Source organism: Argiope bruennichi, chromosome 1, assembly GCF_947563725.1.
Source record: "Argiope bruennichi chromosome 1, qqArgBrue1.1, whole genome shotgun sequence".
NCBI lineage: Eukaryota > Metazoa > Arthropoda > Arachnida > Araneae > Araneidae > Argiope > Argiope bruennichi.
Window position 1 is genome coordinate 49063914 of NC_079151.1, and position 18595 is coordinate 49082508.

The 18595-nt window shown below is 28.9% G+C and overlaps 1 protein-coding gene across 2 annotated transcripts in view; it reads left to right on the forward strand.

Moving 5' to 3' along the window:
• Window positions 1–18595, forward strand: part of LOC129980966 (B-cell receptor CD22-like) — a 679794-nt gene that overhangs the window by 498246 nt on the left and 162953 nt on the right. For both annotated transcript variants that reach the window (XM_056091523.1, XM_056091513.1), the window contains exon 6: window positions 163–459. In XM_056091523.1, coding sequence (XP_055947498.1) covers window positions 163–459 — 297 coding nt within the window. The remainder of the gene's footprint in view (window positions 1–162; window positions 460–18595) is intronic.

Sequence of the window (18595 nt, forward strand, 5' to 3'; positions counted from 1 at the left end):
GAATCATTGGATTTTTGCTTGTAAACATAACTATACTTATAAATATTTTTATATATCCAAATAACCATCTTTTGTATCCATACATATTCGTCTTAAATATAAATTATTTACTATTCATTAACATTCAGAATAAAAACTGTTGTTTTTTTTACTATCCTACAGATCCACCAGCAGTGGTCATGCAACCTACAGGAGGTGTTATCGTCAACGAATCAGACAGCGCCATCATCTACTGCACTTACGAAGCGAATCCTTTCAACGTAACTGATGTCCATTGGTTCCATGAAGATCAGTCTCTAGCTGTACCCACAGCAGGGAAATACGAGAGCAGTATGCAAGGTTATCCTACTCTGACCGTCCGAAACGTCGTGAAAGAAGATAGGGGCATGTACTCTTGTTCCCTGGCCAACGCCGTCGGTAGAGGAAATGCAACTAACTATGCTGAGGTCAATGTTCTGTGTAAGTCTAATTTTCTTAATCATATCTATACTTCCATATTACATCAATTGAATACGTCAATATTTGCAAATACAAAGAAGGTTTTAATAAGACATTAAATAACATATTGATTGAATAAATAACATATTAAGCAGGTTTTGTATATGTGCCTTACAATTTTCTAATTTGAACATCATTTAAGTTCTTTTAAAAAATACTCCAGATTCTCACCGAGTTGATTCAAAGACCAGCCAACGATCCTGCTTTCCTCATTTCTAGGAAAAGGCCTAGGGCTGCAATTGACAAATTATACATCAAATTCTCGTCATCTGTCTCACCGTTGCCAGTCTGCAGGATTAAAATTTATTCAAAATTATTCCTGATTCGACCCTAGATAGCTACGATGAGCTACGCACGCGAAGTTTTTTTCAAAATAAATAAGCGAAATAATTTAATAAACCTATTCTCAATAATAAGACACGAGCAACATAAATTCATTAAATTTCTCTATCCTCCATAAGCAATTAAAATATTATTATTTTTACTGTTAAATCAATCATATTACATAGATAGACAAAAGTACCAATTTTCAAGCCATTAGAGCTTTCTGTGCTTACTTACAAATTGTATTAGTGATTCCAGATTATGATGCGGAGGGGCTTGGGACCACGTTGTCACACCGCGTAACTCCGAAACATCACGAAGTTGACGTTATAGTCACCATATATGAATGAGTGACCGTTAAATTGGTAATCTTTATATTTCCTAAGGTCCTTTTCCATTCTATTCTCACACGCACGAGATAGGAACTAAAGAAGAAATAATGTTTAAAAATAATCAAAATTTTAAATTGCTATTAACAAAATCAACCTTATTAGCATTAGATATTACTCTATATATTCACGTTGTTCAATATTTTGAAAGCCATGCAGCGTCGCAAATTTATCATAACAAAATTCCCACAATTACTTAATCAAGTAATTGATGTTAACTCCAACATATCTGTAACCAGAATCAACTTAATTAAAATATGATTGGCCAATATCTTCACGTTGATGTTCGCTATCCTGAATATCACACAATATCTTGAAAATATCATGGCAAGATTATGTTATATGGGTTTTTTTTTTTTTTGCTAATAAGGAAAAGTGCAAAATGTTCTGATTTTATGGCCTTTGGCTGCCAACTTGTCCGCAACTATTAATGACTTTTTAGGCTATTTCATATAAATGTGGGGTGTACATATTAAAAAAAAATTATTTTAGTTATTTTTTAAGACTAAAAAACATGAATTTAATTGTATAAGCGAAACAAATTATAACAAGTGAAAATTAAAAAGCGTATATATAATGAAATAAAAGCGAAAGTGAAGGAATTGATGTTTAAAAAAGCATTATTTTATTCTTAACTTTAATCATTAGCAAAAAAACGTGATAGATTGTTTTGATGGATGAGTTTGAATTGCAAAACATTAAAAATTGTTACAAATTAAGTAAATTAAAAAAAAAATATTCAAAACTACAGAAATGAGGTTGGTATCATTAAAAAGGTAAAGTTTTTGATTTTAAGAGAATACAAAGCCATTTTTATGAAATAATAGTTTTGTAAATTAAGGTCATCAATTTCTATAAATAAATTACAGTGATTACCCATTTGGCGATAATTAAGCCTATTTTCGAGCTGGATAAAACTTTCATGCCTGTTTTTTTTAGTTCCTTTTCATCTTCTTTCCTCTTAGTGAATAGACATTTTTGAGTAGCCTTATGTGGAGCATTTCTAATAATATTTTGCAGATTTTTCAATGAGTGAGGCTTATAAGTGTGAACTTATAAATAAATTACAGTGATTACCCATTTGGCGATAATTAAGCCTATTTTCAAGCTGGATTAAACTTTCATTCTTGTTTTTTTTTTTTTTTTAGTTCCTTTTCATCTTCTTTCCTCTTAGTGAATAGACATTTTTGAGTAGCCTTATGTAGAGCATTTCTAATAATATTTTGAATATTTTTTGAATGAGTGAAGTGTTTAATTAAATGCAGAAAAAAAATCCATCAAGCAGTCTGAAACGTTTGTATAGTGATTTGTTTACATTTAATTGTTGTCATAAGTAATTTAACGAATGATATGTACGCAATTAATATAATTTTAATATTTTAATAATAAAAATATGGATTTAAAAACAAACAAATACCATTTTTTTCACTACAAGTATTGCATTACCAACAGAAATACTTGTCTTTGCATTTAAACATTTGGAAAGTTGAATCTATATAAAAGATTTCATGGGAAATATGCAAAAGCGAAATGTCATTCTTTATAGTATTCTTGCAAAAAGCTGATGGAATATTTTATGATGCTAAAGCTGGAGCTTAACTTTCAGAGTTCCATTTATAGAACATCCTATAAATGGGAAGCTTTATTCTTGAGAATCTAAGAAATTTTAGGGAAATCCAAACTTGCACATTTAGATTTGATTTCAACTATTCCTTTGCTTTATTGAAATCTTTTCAATTCAGAAATCAGTTCAAGAAATTAATGTATTTTTTTATTTGATAAATACTAAATTCTTTTATTTAGACTGCAAGTAGATAGCTATTAAATCATTATTACTTGTAAACAACGCTTCAAAATTGAATTATCATTTGAAAAACGGCAGCTCTAGTACAAATAATTAAAACATGCATACAGGATCATCACAAAACCACTTTAAAGATATATGGACTTGCAGAGATCATCATTGATCAACCTATCTCTTTGAGATTTCAGAAATAGTTATTTAGAGGTATGAGCTCTGGATTTTGTGAATGACACACAGTGGCGTTCATCGTTATGGTTATAGGTACGAAACCCCTAAATTTTCAGATGACGACGCCCACTTTTTCACGTCGTAAAATTTTCAGCGCATACAAAAACTCTAAAGAACTTTGAATTGGTACGTGTATCACAGAAAACAGACGTGTTACGCATGCACGAAAAAAAAAAAAAAAAGATTGTCTACTCACGGAGGAACTTTGCATATCACAGAACAAGGCACCAATCATTGATGACAACACAGATCGGAGGAAAGGAAACTTTTATTTCATCATTTTACCCATCATCGGCAATTAGCATTGCATACAGGAGATTGTAGACAATAAAACCGCGCGTAACATAGTAAGAGAGATATTTGCAATCTCACATTTGATAAAGTCTTTTCTTTCAAATCCGGATAAGTTTGAAGATTGATCTTGTAGACTCTAGATATGAGACATCCTAGAACTATATCGTGCTTTTTTTGGAGGGGTGGGGTTGGCAGAGCTTTTTATGATGCATAACGCATCTGTTTTTTGTTACAGGGACCATTCCAACCATCTTCAGGGTTTTCACATGAGCTGAATATGTTGAGACGGTGAAATATAGGCGATGTCATTAAAAAATGTAGAGTTTTGTAATGTAGAGAGAAAAAAAATGTTTGTTCTGTACCTATAACCATAACCGTGAACGCCACTGTATTGCCATTCACAGAATCCCGAGCTCATACCTCAAAATAATCTGAAATCTCTTCTTGGTCAATTGAACAAACTTCTGACTATCCTGTATATACCTTCCCATAAAGATACTTTTAAATATATTTCGTGGTATCTTTGATAATTCTGAGAAAGACAGCTGTTTAGTAGAGTGTAAACTTCCAACTTGGAAGTTAAATTCAAATGGAACAAATTCTGTATAAAACAAGACATTAAAATCTTATCTCCTGTAAACAAAAAAATTAATGAAATAAATAATTCATTTAATATGCCATTAGTTCTGTTTCTTGTATTTAGGATAAAGTTTTTCAAACTTATGTACAATTTAGTTCCTATTTAATATGTTTTTCAAAATTCGGTTAGCTTCCTTTTATTTCGGGGTTATTACAAAAGCACAATTTAGCAGAAAATGTGAAAATTATTATCCAAAAATACCAATTATTGACAAATTTATGATGCATTTCGAGCTATTGTAATGAGTGGAGGAAGTAGAAAATATATTTTTTCTGCCCCTGGGAAATATGTATTGCTTTGACTTACTTTTTAAACTTAGCAATCCCATTTAGAATATTAGTGTTCTCCTTGGTGATGAGATCTTTATCTTATTATTATTATTTGTTGAAATTAAAATCTTATTCCTTCCAGAAAAAGGAGGGGGAAAAAACACTTTTCACAATTTTTCCAACTTTTTCAAATTTTAGTCCATACGGTTCCATTTTTAAAACTTTCAAAATGAGCTTAAATATTACACCCTAATTTTACTGTTAAAATAATATTCGAATTTTTTCAGACAATTAAACTACTCGTATATATGATTTATTAAGAACAAACAATGATAATAAATTATTATAAAAATTCAGTTTTTCAGTTTAAAATCATAAATTATTTCAAAATATTTCCAAATTCTCCAATTCAGAATTAATAATTCAGGTATCTTCCAATGGTGTTTTTTTAATAAAGACTTTCAACCTTTTTTTGAGGTTTTAACATTCTTTAAGAATTTTCCTTTGCTTAATCCTCGATTTCTGATTACAAATATCACTATCCGTCTCATATGCATAATAATTATCTCTGTATTTTTTTCTTCAAAATTTGTGCCACAAGCATAGAATAAATCTATTTAAAACCGTGTGTGAGCAATGTATCCGTATTTATCTACCTCGTAGCTTTTCTGCATTTAGTTTTCTTGGAGTTAAATGTTATTAGTTTTCCCACTTTAGCAGGCTAGTCTTGCGTTTTCTACCAAACAAAAGGAAATAATTAATGTGGCTATAAGCCTACAAGATTTATCTAGCTCGTTCCACTAACTAAATCCTCTGAGTTAGCACTCCACAGAGAGACAGGCAAAATTTGGCTTTCACAAGCACGGGAATCTGAATTGATCCGTGAGAGAATACTTACGAATAAAACTCTATTTGTAAGTAGTTATGAACCAGGGCGCGTTCTATGCGTGACCCTTTTATATTTCTGAGCCTTTATTTCACCCTTTCAATTTTTTTTATCCTTTATTTTTTGGGCGATAATTTTTTCCCCCGCATTCAGGGAGATTGCCTTCTTTTCTGAAAATTGCCCTCCAGCATAAAACATGAACTTCATCCATTTCTTTGAGCGGGCAGTTTGGGTTAACAGCGCGGGAGAGCTGGGCCTGGCGTAAAATGGCCCGGAACAAAAACGGAAATTTAAGATAGTTCGTGGTCGGAATGCTGATTCTACGATGGAGCCTGAGATAGACCCACGTAGATGCCTTTCTTTGTGTGGACAAGGCACCATTTTCAGGTGAATATGCTGGAATTATTGGTTTATAACTGCACCCCAATGTGAAGTGGTGGCTCTTCAGGTGTATATACAGTAGAATTTTTTTCCACGATGAATCATCAAAGTACAGCTACAGTTTCACCGTTAATAAAAAATTTCTTGCTGCAGGTTTCAAGAACTGACAGGGCTTTATCAAATTTCAGTTTCATAAGTTTGGATACTTACTTAACAAAAATAAAAGATATAAAATAGTATACATTTTTTAGCACTTGTAGTTGTATTACAATACCGTGGGTTTATATGAACAAATTTTTAACTAGTGAGATTTAAAATTTACTCATCAATTGAGAAAACAGAAGAGAAAATGTTTTAACAAAAAGTTCCATTAAGGATGTCAGTTAAATAACTGAGCGAAGACTTCAGGTTTCATAGTTTCTCTAAATAGCTTTATATTTTTTTAAAATTTATGAATGTGGATAGAAAAATTGTCAATGATGCTATAATTTTAGAATATTGAGCAAGTACAGCCTTACACGAAATTTAAAGAAATAAAATGAATTATGGATGTTCAGTTGTGTGGTAGTTGTCTTTTTAATAGAATATGCTTGGTTAATTAATCGGTTACGTAATTATGTTGCTATATAAATGATGATATAAAAATTCATTTATATAAAAAAAATTTAAGAAAAATATTTTAAACATAGTTTGAAGTAAACAGTTTATCATTTTCAACTCATATATAAGTCATTCAAAAGCCAATGGTATTAAGTTCATATTCTGATATCTTTTAATTTCTTTAAATTTGAATGGAAATAATAATATTCTATTTGATTATCAAAGGAGTAAATCATTACTTCTTTTTTACTTTCTAGTATACGAAATATAGAGAAATTAGTGTAATCATAAGAAACTAGAGATTTTAACAGAACTCCACGTTCTAGATCTTTCTAAATCAAAAGACACATTTTTGGCATTATGTCTGTTTGTCTGTCTGTCTTTTAAAAACACTTTGAACTATGGAATTCGATATATGGACTTTACGCCATTTTTGTTGATTTCTATCAAATTTTGAACGAAATCCATTCAAGGAAATCATGTCTGTCTGCTGAATTTGAAAACTATAAAACGTAAAGAATTAAATAAATAAAAATTTGATACAATATTTAAAATGAAGATTATAATCAAGTTTGGGACCAAATCTGTCAGTCAGTTGGTCGTCTGTTCGTCTATCCTTTTTTTTTTTTTTTTTTTTTTTTTTTTTTTTTTTTTTTTTTGTGAATACAAACGCGATGAACTATATCAACGAAAGTATATGACCATAACTATATTTCCCGAGTCAAATTTTGTTATCATTTGCTCAGAAGGGAAAATGTCTATTCGCAAGATAGATTTAATAAAAATGATAGATTCATATCAAAGAACTATAAAAAGAAATGAAATGTTTCTTAACTTTTGTTCACCATTGTCATGTAGGCATTCATAGCTTTCCCAGAATCTACAATTTTATACTGGGGGAAGGGGGTTAAAACTTTTATTGAATAGTCCATGAAAAAGTTTCAGAGAGACCACTTTCTCTGCTTTCCAGGTTAGTATTTTTAATTATAATTATTATGCATTAATTAAAAATTATTACTTCATTAAAACTTTTATTTACATAATTTTTGCTTTCTGATCTTAATTACATTGGTTTCTGATAAGCTCATAGATTCATCAATCCAGTCAAGGTTTGAGAAATTAATGAAAGGTTAGTAAACTGCGTGATCAATAAAGACAACCTGATAGTAATAAAATATTTTTATATATCATTTCCTAACTAAATGTCATATCGTATTGATGCCACACTATATTTTCTTTAAATGTCACTGATACTGCAAGTAAAATTTATAAAAAGAAATTCATAAATATGAAAATGGTATTAATATGTTATGGTATGATAATGTTTGAGATAATTCATCTCAACGATTGATTGTCGATTATTTCATTTACAACATTTTACTTTCATTTATTGCTAACTTTTTATTGAATAATAATTCCAAAAACCCTGGTGAAAAATTTCCATTTATTCATCAGTAATGAAGATTTGACAACATATCTAACCAACATCATTAAATGTTTTTAAAAAATTGCAAAATTTTCTCTTATTCATCAGAAATATAGATTTGACAACATACTTAACCTAAAACCACTAAATGCTAGAAAAATATTGCTCACTACTTTCTTAATTTTCAGAAATTTCTGCTTGCATATTGCAAATACTTTTGCTTATTTAGATTATAAATTACGAACCTTTGAAGTCCCCTTTTGAATCAATATTTTCTGCATAAATAATGAATTTTATTTTAATTTGTCGAATCACTAGCAGCATTTCAAAAATCAAAAATTATATCTAACATGTTCTGTCTAGCATGAAAATTTTATTGCCCATCTGAAAACGGTGTATTTACATTTTTTTTCTTTTTTTAATGATTTCATTTTTTAAAAATTGAATAAATGAACAATTTAAACGAGCACATTCTTCTCATCGTGTTTTTAGTGTTTTGAACACTGATTGCATTCGCAGCACGTTTGTGAAAAAATAAAAGAATTAGACAAAATAAATAAATTTATTTTGTTTGAATTCATTCAACTATAGCCAATAGTTTTTTGGTAACAATTCGTAGTTTTCAGATCGGTGAACAAGATTAAATGCCCCGTACCTTCCCACCTTTGATTTCTGAGTTATTCTTTGATTGTTTGCTCAAAAATGATACGCTCAAAGTTATATTTTTCTTGTACCATTTGCTGAAATGGCGTTAAATCCGGATGGAAAAAATGCTGAATACAGATACGCAACATTTATTTCATTCTCCGCTAAACACCTGATTAATTGATATGCAAAAACAAAGAGGTTAATTTGAATAATCTGCAAACATTCAACCGTGAAAAGTGTCTGTTCGATCGTAAAGGCTAACATTTTTTTCTGAAAAAAAGAATTTTTTCTTTAACATAGAGAATGAGTTAAACATTTATCTATAATATTTAAAGTACAATTTGTTATGTCGCATTTTATCTTTGAAGATGTGATTTCGATTTAATAATAAATTTATTAATTGGTATGTGGTCAAACTGAATCCATAGTTATCTATTTATTAATACTTATCTTTAAATTAAGTGATCAATTATTTATATTTCCTTTTTAATAACAATATATATTTCCACTTATTAAATTTAATAAATTTTTAGAAGATATTCTATTTTATAGAATCGTATTTAATGCCCATAAGAATAATATCCATTATTGATATAATTTTTTGTATATGAAATAATATATTTTTCATTTTAAATATATACTATGATGCATAAATAGCTTCAATTAATTATTTTTTTTAGTAAATTGTTGCTAATTCCAATTCATTATTTAAATTCCTTCTATTTCGTTATTGATATAAGTTTCTATACATGAAATAATATACTTTCAGTTTTAAATATATATGATGATGCATAAATAGTTTCAATTAATTATATTTTAGTAAAATGTAAGTAATTCTAAATCATTTCTTAAAGACTTTCTATTCCGTTATTGATATCAGTTTCTCTACATGATATAATATATTTCTAATTGTAAGTAAATGTGTATGATTATGTACAAAAAGTTTCCATTAATTATTTCTAGTAAAATGTAACTAATTCCTATTCATTACTTAAATTCCTTCTATATATAGTTAATGAAATGAAGGATTCGGAATTCTGCATATTAAAAATTAATGTTTAGCCTTCAGTTGGTCATCATGGAAACGGAACTAATTATTTAACATTCTGTATACTTCTAAATGGGCAACATTCATAAATTTGTCAATGTCTTATACAAAATATAGTATTAAAAATAGTGTTTTTTAGATTCCTCTTGGTCTGCTTGACCTGACCAAAATCTTTTATCTAGGACTATTTTTAAAACAAAGTAAGACATCTTTTGTTTGTCACAGCAATCTTAAATAGAACTTGAGCAAGAAATTTGATTTAGATTTTAAAAAATAATAAAATTAAATTTCCCTTTCTAAAATACTTTAAGGAGAAACTGAGTCGCATTTGATTCAACCGTGAAAAAAATTCAGCTATGAGAATTCGTCAACACTCACTTTGGTTATCTAGCCTTCAATTATTTTTTACTAGGAATACAGTTTATGAATATAATATAAAATAAGAAGCCATAACGCCTTTCTTTGATTCCATAACTATGATACCCTATATCGTATCAACCAGTTATGTCTTTATGTGCGTAATATAAAATTGTTAACTATAACAAAAACTTTAAAACGATATAAAGGAGAAAATGGAGAAAGAAAACTAACAGAGATAATCAATTGGCCTTAGTAGTCAATTTATTTTAGGATAAATGTACTCTAGTGACGAATGAAATATAATTAGTGACTAAATATAATTATAACTAAATATAATTAATGACTTACATTTTTATGGATATGGCTTAATAATTTGAGTAAATATTCCTATGAAACAGAAAATAATTTTTGAGTAGCTTGCAATAAACAAAGCACCATTGCATCCTAACTTTCGCCTTGACGTTGCTTCAGCTTTTAAGCGATTACGCTAGCATTTTGTATAAAATTTGACAATATTTTGGATTCTGCTCTTCCTCTGTCTAATACTATGTATACAAATCTATAAGAGTTAACAGAGAAAAAAAATGTTAGTGTGACTAGACACATCTAATGGAAGTTATATTTTCTGTGTTTTACTTTCTGGATGAAATCATATGCATTTCTTTCACGGAACTTAGACTTCATGCTTCACAAAATAAAATATATCTTTCTCTGTATATGTATAAAGCTAGCGTTCTTGTCATAGAAGTCGCTCTTATTACTTATTGTCGATTGGCAACAATTAAATCAGCAAAACGTTATCTGTGCGTCATACGAACGTCTCAAACTCTTCATTGAACGATTTTATAGCTGCATTTAATTGGAGTTTTGCATTATTATTTAATGGAACCACAAAATATTATTAGAAATTTTCCGGGAAGAACGTGTCTGTTTTATTGATTCTGCATGTCTTCAAAACTTCCATTCAATCGGAAGATAAATATTTAAAAGGAATCAAAATTGCAGAAATAGGCCTCCAACAAAGTTTAATCGAACGTTAAAATAGCTTAACCATTGCAAGCCGAATAATCGTTATGACTTGCCTATGGAAATTAATATTCATATCTTCCAAAACTATTATCTCACAAATAGGGTTTAAGAATTATCATAGAATTAAAAAGAATGCCTTTTTAATCACATCAATTTCATATTTGTACAATTTTTTACTTCTTCGTATAAGTAATATAGAGAAAGTACAGTAATCATCGAAAGATTTTAACTCAGAATTTTCACAAATCTCGAAAAAAAAAATGTTTTGAGCTAGAATGAGGAAATCTGTTATATGGTTTTTATACCAAATTTGCAGATTTCTGCCAAATTTTCTGAAAATCCTTTCAGAGGTTGACTATCTGTCCGACTGTTAAAATATAAGTTAACAAGATATTTACAAAGCGAAGAGAGCTGGATAGATAAGATTAAGTACACATATATAATATCTATAATGTAGACACCTATGGCAAAACCAACAGCGAATTGACTGTCTGTCTCTCTGTCTGTATTTTCAAAATCTTATAAACACGATAATTAAAAAACGCAATGACTTAAATATATCAAATTTTATATGTGATTTTGTGTCAAATTTTGTTTTAGTCGGTCGGAATAAACGCGTCTTGTAAACAAATTCGATTCTCGGATAATATTAACCTCATGCCAAATCACCTAATAATTCACAAGGATGAAATAATAGGTTCAGTAAAAATGCGAAATTCGTTACAAAGTTTAATAGTTCGTAACTATTGTACGCCAGTTTTATGTAAAGTGTTCTCTAGGATGACACCTTTATAAGAGAATATACGAGAAAGTTTAGGGGAGACAACTTCCTCTGGTTATTTAAAATATAACTTAGCACACACTCTATTTTTATTATTGTGAGGAAATTCAAACTTCTCCGACAAAACACTCGATCACGTACTTTTGCCAAGGTTAATATTTTAAAAAATTGCTTTGTTTGAACATTAACTCCGAAGAAGGATTTTCACTTCCGCTTTTATTTCGTTGCAGTAAAGTTCCTTTGCACTTCCAATGTGTATTTCTCACTGATATTCCAACGACGGCCGGCGTCTACTCTACGCCTGAGTGATCATTTTAAATCCAGTTCAATCTTAATAATCGTAGGTTCAATCGTGTTGATTGTGTAGAAATAAATACAGGAAACAATCTCATTCTAGATTATTATATTATTTACAGTAACGGATTAAAATTTAAAGCATGGAAATGAATCAAGTCTCTTTCGGTCATGGCGAACCATACCACCCTCGCTTGTCTTCCCTTGTCTTCTCTGTATAGTCCACTTCCTGTTCGTCACTCTCCTGGTTTCACCCCCCGGATACCACGTGACCTTTCCCCTCCTGACCTTCGTCGTTGGGAGTGGAGGAGCGGATCTTACAGTTGCATATACACTTTTTAATTTGAACTCACAATAAATGTGTGGTAGATTTATACAATTAGATCATATCTTTCACATTAACATCGTTACATTTATTAACACATAACATTCATAACACATTAACATTCTTACATTCATTCACACTTTAACATTCTAACAACATTCTCAACACATTAACAATCTAACATTTTTTTGAGCATTTGCATTCACAATAAATTTATTGTAGATTTATACAATTAGATCATACCTTTCTTTCGTATCAAATAACAAGATAAAGTTTAAAAACTTACGCATTCCAGTTAATCTCTTAGCAGTGTAAATGGAATGCTTTCGCCGTTGAACAAATAAGCAATAACAAGTATTCTTCAAAGACGGCTAGTATACAATAAAGAACTCACAACTTTCTTCAAATGCTCATTTTATAACAAATTTCTCAAGAAACAGGGGTTATCGTTTCTTCTATATTTCGTGAACCATCTACTATGAAATTTAATTCAGCCAAGAATGTTTTCCTTTCGATGAGCTTCACCAATTTCTTCATAGTTTCAAAAGTTTCCGAAGTATATGCACCTGCAAAATATATTTGAGAAACAGCATAAGGAGTATCGAGTTTTTTCGTTTTATAAAACAGAGTGCATGAAATGGGAGAAATCTTGCAGGGGAACAACAGATATCCCTTTTTCTGGGAATGCAATTCCATTTGGGTATATTCCTGGTTCCCTTTTCTCTTAAGGGAAGGACGGATTGCATTGTTAGATTGGTGTTCGAAAATTGCACTATATTTTTCCTTCCGAAGAACAATGGCAGATGTCTGACAAGCAGATTTTATGAAATGCAGTCTTCGAAATGGACAAAATGGTGCACTTTTGAAATTTGTTCTTTTATGAATTTGCTCTTATATGAATGATAATTTAAGTTATATTTCATGTACAAATAATGAAAATGTTTAAGAAATGATAGTTGAAAAATGTAATAAAATGAGAGAAGCTAAAAAAATTTCATTTTTTTTGCTCTGTTTGGTATTTGGCACATTAAAGAGTTTTAGTACATACATTCCACTGAGTATCAACTGACAAAAATATATATTTTTTATTAATGGGATAAATTATTGTAATAAGTTATAATTTAGATGATTTTTTATTGGAAAAATCATATAATCCCTTCCTTAAGTTTTCATTCTTTATCCCCCCTAAAGAGAGCTTTTTTCTTAGGTATTTCGCATATTGAAGAGATTTTGTGAACAGATTTTACTATCCATCAATTGAAAAATATATATATATCTCATGTTACTGAGATCAATTATTTTAGTAAAAGATAATTTATATAATTTTTATATGATAAATCATGCAATACAAATTCCTTCTCTGTATTATACAATATAAAATTAATTTAGCTTCAGATTTCAGCAACAGACTATTTGGCTAAAAAAATGAAATAACTTAAAGTTTCGATATCTTTAAAATTTTATTATGACATAATGCCTACTCTGAAGATTTTAATTCTTGAAATCGAAATAATCATTGAAAAATAAATCCAAATATATAATCTCTAGATGCTTTACCTTGGCTTAAATAACTGTTTCTTTCCTTTGTGCATCTCATCTCATCTCATGGCAAGTAACATGTTTGAGGGTATTGGTATAAGAGCTATTTCTCTTATTGCAATTTGTCTTATTTTCTGCCTTTGATGATTTTCATAGGCATATTTCTGTTTTCTTTTGCTCATAGTATTCAATAACATTATAAAATATATAGCGAGCAATCCTTAGTTGATATTATTTAGAAAAGACAATACTGAAATCTCATTGCTTTGGTGGAGCATAAAGTATAGAATGCATCTTCCATAGAATCAACGAGGATTAATCCCTAACTCAGATTACTCAGTATTGAGCTCGCAGAATAGAAATAAATCTAATAAACTCAGGATTAAATATAAAATCTGATTTCAAATATATTAATTTTTTTTTGTTGGAAATGAAGGTAAGCAAAAAAAAAAAAAAAAAAAAAAAAAGATTAAATCCAAATTTTGTTTTCTCATTTGTCTGAGCAAGGTATTTTAAATGGCTAATAGTATGGTATATATTTTTAAAAATCAATATTATTTTTAAAAAATGAAATGAAAATGTTTGATTCTGTGCATAAAATATTAAATTCAATGACTTTAAATGGAATTTAAGATTTTAAAACTTATCTTTTTATTATCATTGAATGGTTAAAACAACTCTCAAACAGAAAATGAAAAGCCAAAGACTGACTCGAACGTCATTAAAAAAAAATACTTAACTAAGCCTATACTAACAACAAAATTGATTAAAAAAAATATAGCAAATCAAATCTTGAATTTATTTAAAAACAAGAAAAAAAATTCGTATCATATATTTTTTAATTTGAAATTTTAGCTTCAAGTCAGAGAGAGGAATATTGAATTATTTTATTTAAAGGTATAATAAATGCAATTAGACAACAATAAGATTTAGGCTTGAAAAATACTTACATTATCCGCTAATTCTTAATTTCTGGCGTGCGTCGTAAAGGCGTTGTTAAACATTCACACAAGCTTATGGAAATTTTAGCATAATCCTTGTGATCATCAAGGTTTTAAATTTTGATTGCTTAGGTTACCCTCTTGTAACAGCAAAATGGGGCATTGGCCAAATAAATCTGATCATAACTTTGCAATTAAATATTACGTTTTTTTAACTGTATCTCTTTGAAAGAAATTACTGCTGAAATTTTTGAAGTTCCATTCTATAAAAATTAATATAAATTCAAATTTTAAAAAAAATCTTGGAATTTTTAATAAAGGTTTATCACATTTGCAGCATCAGGAAGATATACATAATCCTTTCATCTTTACTTTTAATAAATATTAATATGTGTTTGTGTTTACACACATGTGTTTAGACGCTGTACAGGCTAGACTGTTTGATCTAGAATACAAAACTTGATACATACATACTTTGAAGGGTAGAAATGTGTACCATGGAGCTATTTTTCTTAAATTTTAATTATAATGTTAATTAAAAATTAAATAAAACATTAGCGTTTTCAGAGATAACATTCGAAAATATTACAATAGAAAAATTACTTTTACAGTATATTAAAGGTAAAATAATTTAACTTTTAAATGTTACAAATTTTTTTGCGATATAATTTTCTTTCTATTTTTAATTAATTTTTTTAACATTTTTTAAACTTATTTTACGATAATATATTTCATGGCTGAAGTGAACCTTAAACCATTTGCATTGTTTCTACTAAAGTTTAATGTTGCTTTTTTTTTTTTTTTTTCGTTTTTTGATGGTTAAGATATGAAGAATTGGCTTATTTTTCCATGTTGAATATATTTCAGTATAAGGCATGCTTTTAATAATTTTTTTGATATTTTGCTGCACTAAAATTTATCCTGAGAATGGATAGATGGAGAAAAAATTTTTGTTTTAAGTAAACCCATTTTTAAACCTACCACTCTTTCCTGTGGTATAATATGGTACGTAAAGGTGTAGACAGGATATTGGGGAGATTCAAAGCACAATGTACAGTAAGGTTTTTGAAATAACGTAAGTTGAATGTCTACTAAAATTTGAAGCTTGAAAATATTTTGATGGGGAAATAATGGAAATGTTAGGCAACCATTACTTCCGATGAATCAACTGGTCCCCAAAGGCGGCTTGTATCACAGCTCAACAATATTCTAGCTAAAACAATGTAATCAGAGTGTATTTGAATGTACTTAGTAGCTCTAGTTAAGGCAACACTGTGGCCTTTTATTTCTGACAATGTAGGTTTACTCATCAAATTTTTGGTAAGTTTTAAATATGTTATTATATGGGTTTACATCAAAAGCCATCTTAAGGAAAAGGAACTTATGCTATTAGGTAGAAGCAATGAATTGTCTATTTAGTATTTCATTTAATACTGCTTTTGCTAATTATTTATTATGTACATTTAAAATATTATGATTGTAAAATATTTCGATTTCGAAATATTTCAAAATTTTTATGACATAGAATCTTAACTATACAACATTTAAAAAAAAACAGGGAATATAGTATTTGTGTGAAATATTTGATAGATTTTGGAGAAGTAAATATTTTGTGATTTCTTCGATTTCGAGTAACAGGTATAAGTTGTTCACGATTTTCTTGAAATTATAATGTAAGAAAAGTGAAAAAGAACACATGAAAATAAAATGCGATATATATAATAGATGTTAGTATACGCTGGTGTATTTGTTAGAACTTTTTTTTAATTATCGTATCGCATTTAATTATTATAAACCACATATTCTTCATTTTTTTTTTAAATTTGAGCAATGATATAAAAGACATTAAAAATATATATAATGCGAGATTAGTTTAATATGATATTTGGTATAGGAACAGAATAACAGAATAAATAAAGAAAGGCTTTATTATCAAGATGATTCAAGCATTGAATTTCGAGGAATATTCATATATATGAATTTGATAGCTCAAAATTTCCAGTACTTAGCATTTGGTTTTAAACCACAACTGTTGAACGGTATAAATTTAATTTTGCTTTTATTTGTATTTTTACATTATACTTTTCTAAAATATTTACCCAGCTTTTAAGTCCTTTATTTAGGAGGCTGAGATAAGAGAGTTGTTTTTATGAATTTAAAAAAGAATAATGTATTAAATTAATTTTGCAGCGTTATTATAGTTATTGGCGCGCATCCCAAAGAAGCATTTAAAAAAATTAATAATTTGTGAAAAAAATAATAACCACAATTAATAACAAAACTGAATAATTTTTTCCAAAAAGAAAACTTCTGGCATAATTTCCAAAATTTTAACCAGATGGCAATGAAATTATTGAATATTGAATTGAAACAGAGTAAAACTGAAAAAACTTTTTAGTCAAAAGGTATTATTACATATGCTTACATTATTTTCGTTGATAATATTGATATTCCTAGCTTAATAGAACAAACACTTATATCTATATATTATAAAGAACTTGTGATCATAAGTGGAATCCTTATTTTGAACACAAGGAAAAAAAATACTTCAGATTCAGTTTACTAGAGTGTTGACAAGAATCAGTTTTGTTACAATTTGATTCATGCAAATGCATCAAATATTTTATCCTTGAGCTGAAAATTTCAGCTTGATTCAGCGCATATTGATGTTACTCTTGACTCACGCCACTGATATTCAACTATTCAACTAAGGTATTCTTACATATGCTTAAATTATTTTCATTGATAATATTGATATTTCTAACTTAATAGAACAAGCACTTATATCCATATATTATAAAGAGCTTGTGATCATAAGTGGTGCCCTTATTTTGAACACAAGGAAAAAAAAAATACTTCAAATTCAGTTTACTAGAGTGTTGACAAGAATCAGTTTTGTTAAAATTTGATTCATGCAAATGCATCAAATATTTTATCCTTGAGCTGAAAATTTCAGCTTGATTCAGCGCATATTGATGTTACTCTTGACTCACGCCACTGATATTCAACTATTCAACTAAGGTATTCTTACATATGCTTAAATTATTTTCATTGATAATATTGATATTTCTAACTTAATAGAGCAAGCACTTATATCCATATATTATAAAGAACTTGTGATCATAAGTGGTGCCCTTATTTTGAACACAAGGAAAAAAAAATACTTCAAATTCAGTTTACTAGAGTGTTGAAAAGAATCAGTTTTGTTAAAATTTGATTCATGCAAATGCATCAAATATTTTATCCTTGAACTGAAAATTTCAGCTTGATTCAGCGCATATTGATGTTACTCTTGACTCACGCCACTGATATTCAACTGCACGTCTCGCAGTGAGTTTCTTAGCAGTGTAAATTCATCCACCGCTACCAGTACGTGCTGTGTGAAGTTTTCCCTTCCAAGCCAGTAAGTGTATATTAGGAAAGGGAGTCCAATACATATTGAAATCAACCAACCGATATTTTGAAGTTCCTCATCTCTGTTGATTCTCCCGCACAAATTTTGTTCTCCCAGTAATATCTTTTCACTGCAGTCATATTTTCGAAAAATGTTTTTTTCTTCTCCTTTTTTTTTTATTTTTTATGTTTGGGTATTTCTTATGGATACGAAGTATGTTCCCTCCTGTAAGAGTGTCGCACATGGGGTGGCTATTTTGAACGTTATAGATTTTTGTGTCGGCGATCCTTTGCCAAAGTATGCTCAAGTTTCTACAGGAAATATCTACTAGAGGATAGAAGATATCAAATAGTCCCCCAGCATTTTTATTATAGCTATATTTTGAAAAGCAAAGCTACATTTGTCGGTTCTTGCTATTGAGAGGGGAATAAAAACGAAAAAGGCCAACAGTGTTTTGGAAAAGTTTTATTATTTCTTTCTGCATAAAGACGAGCGCG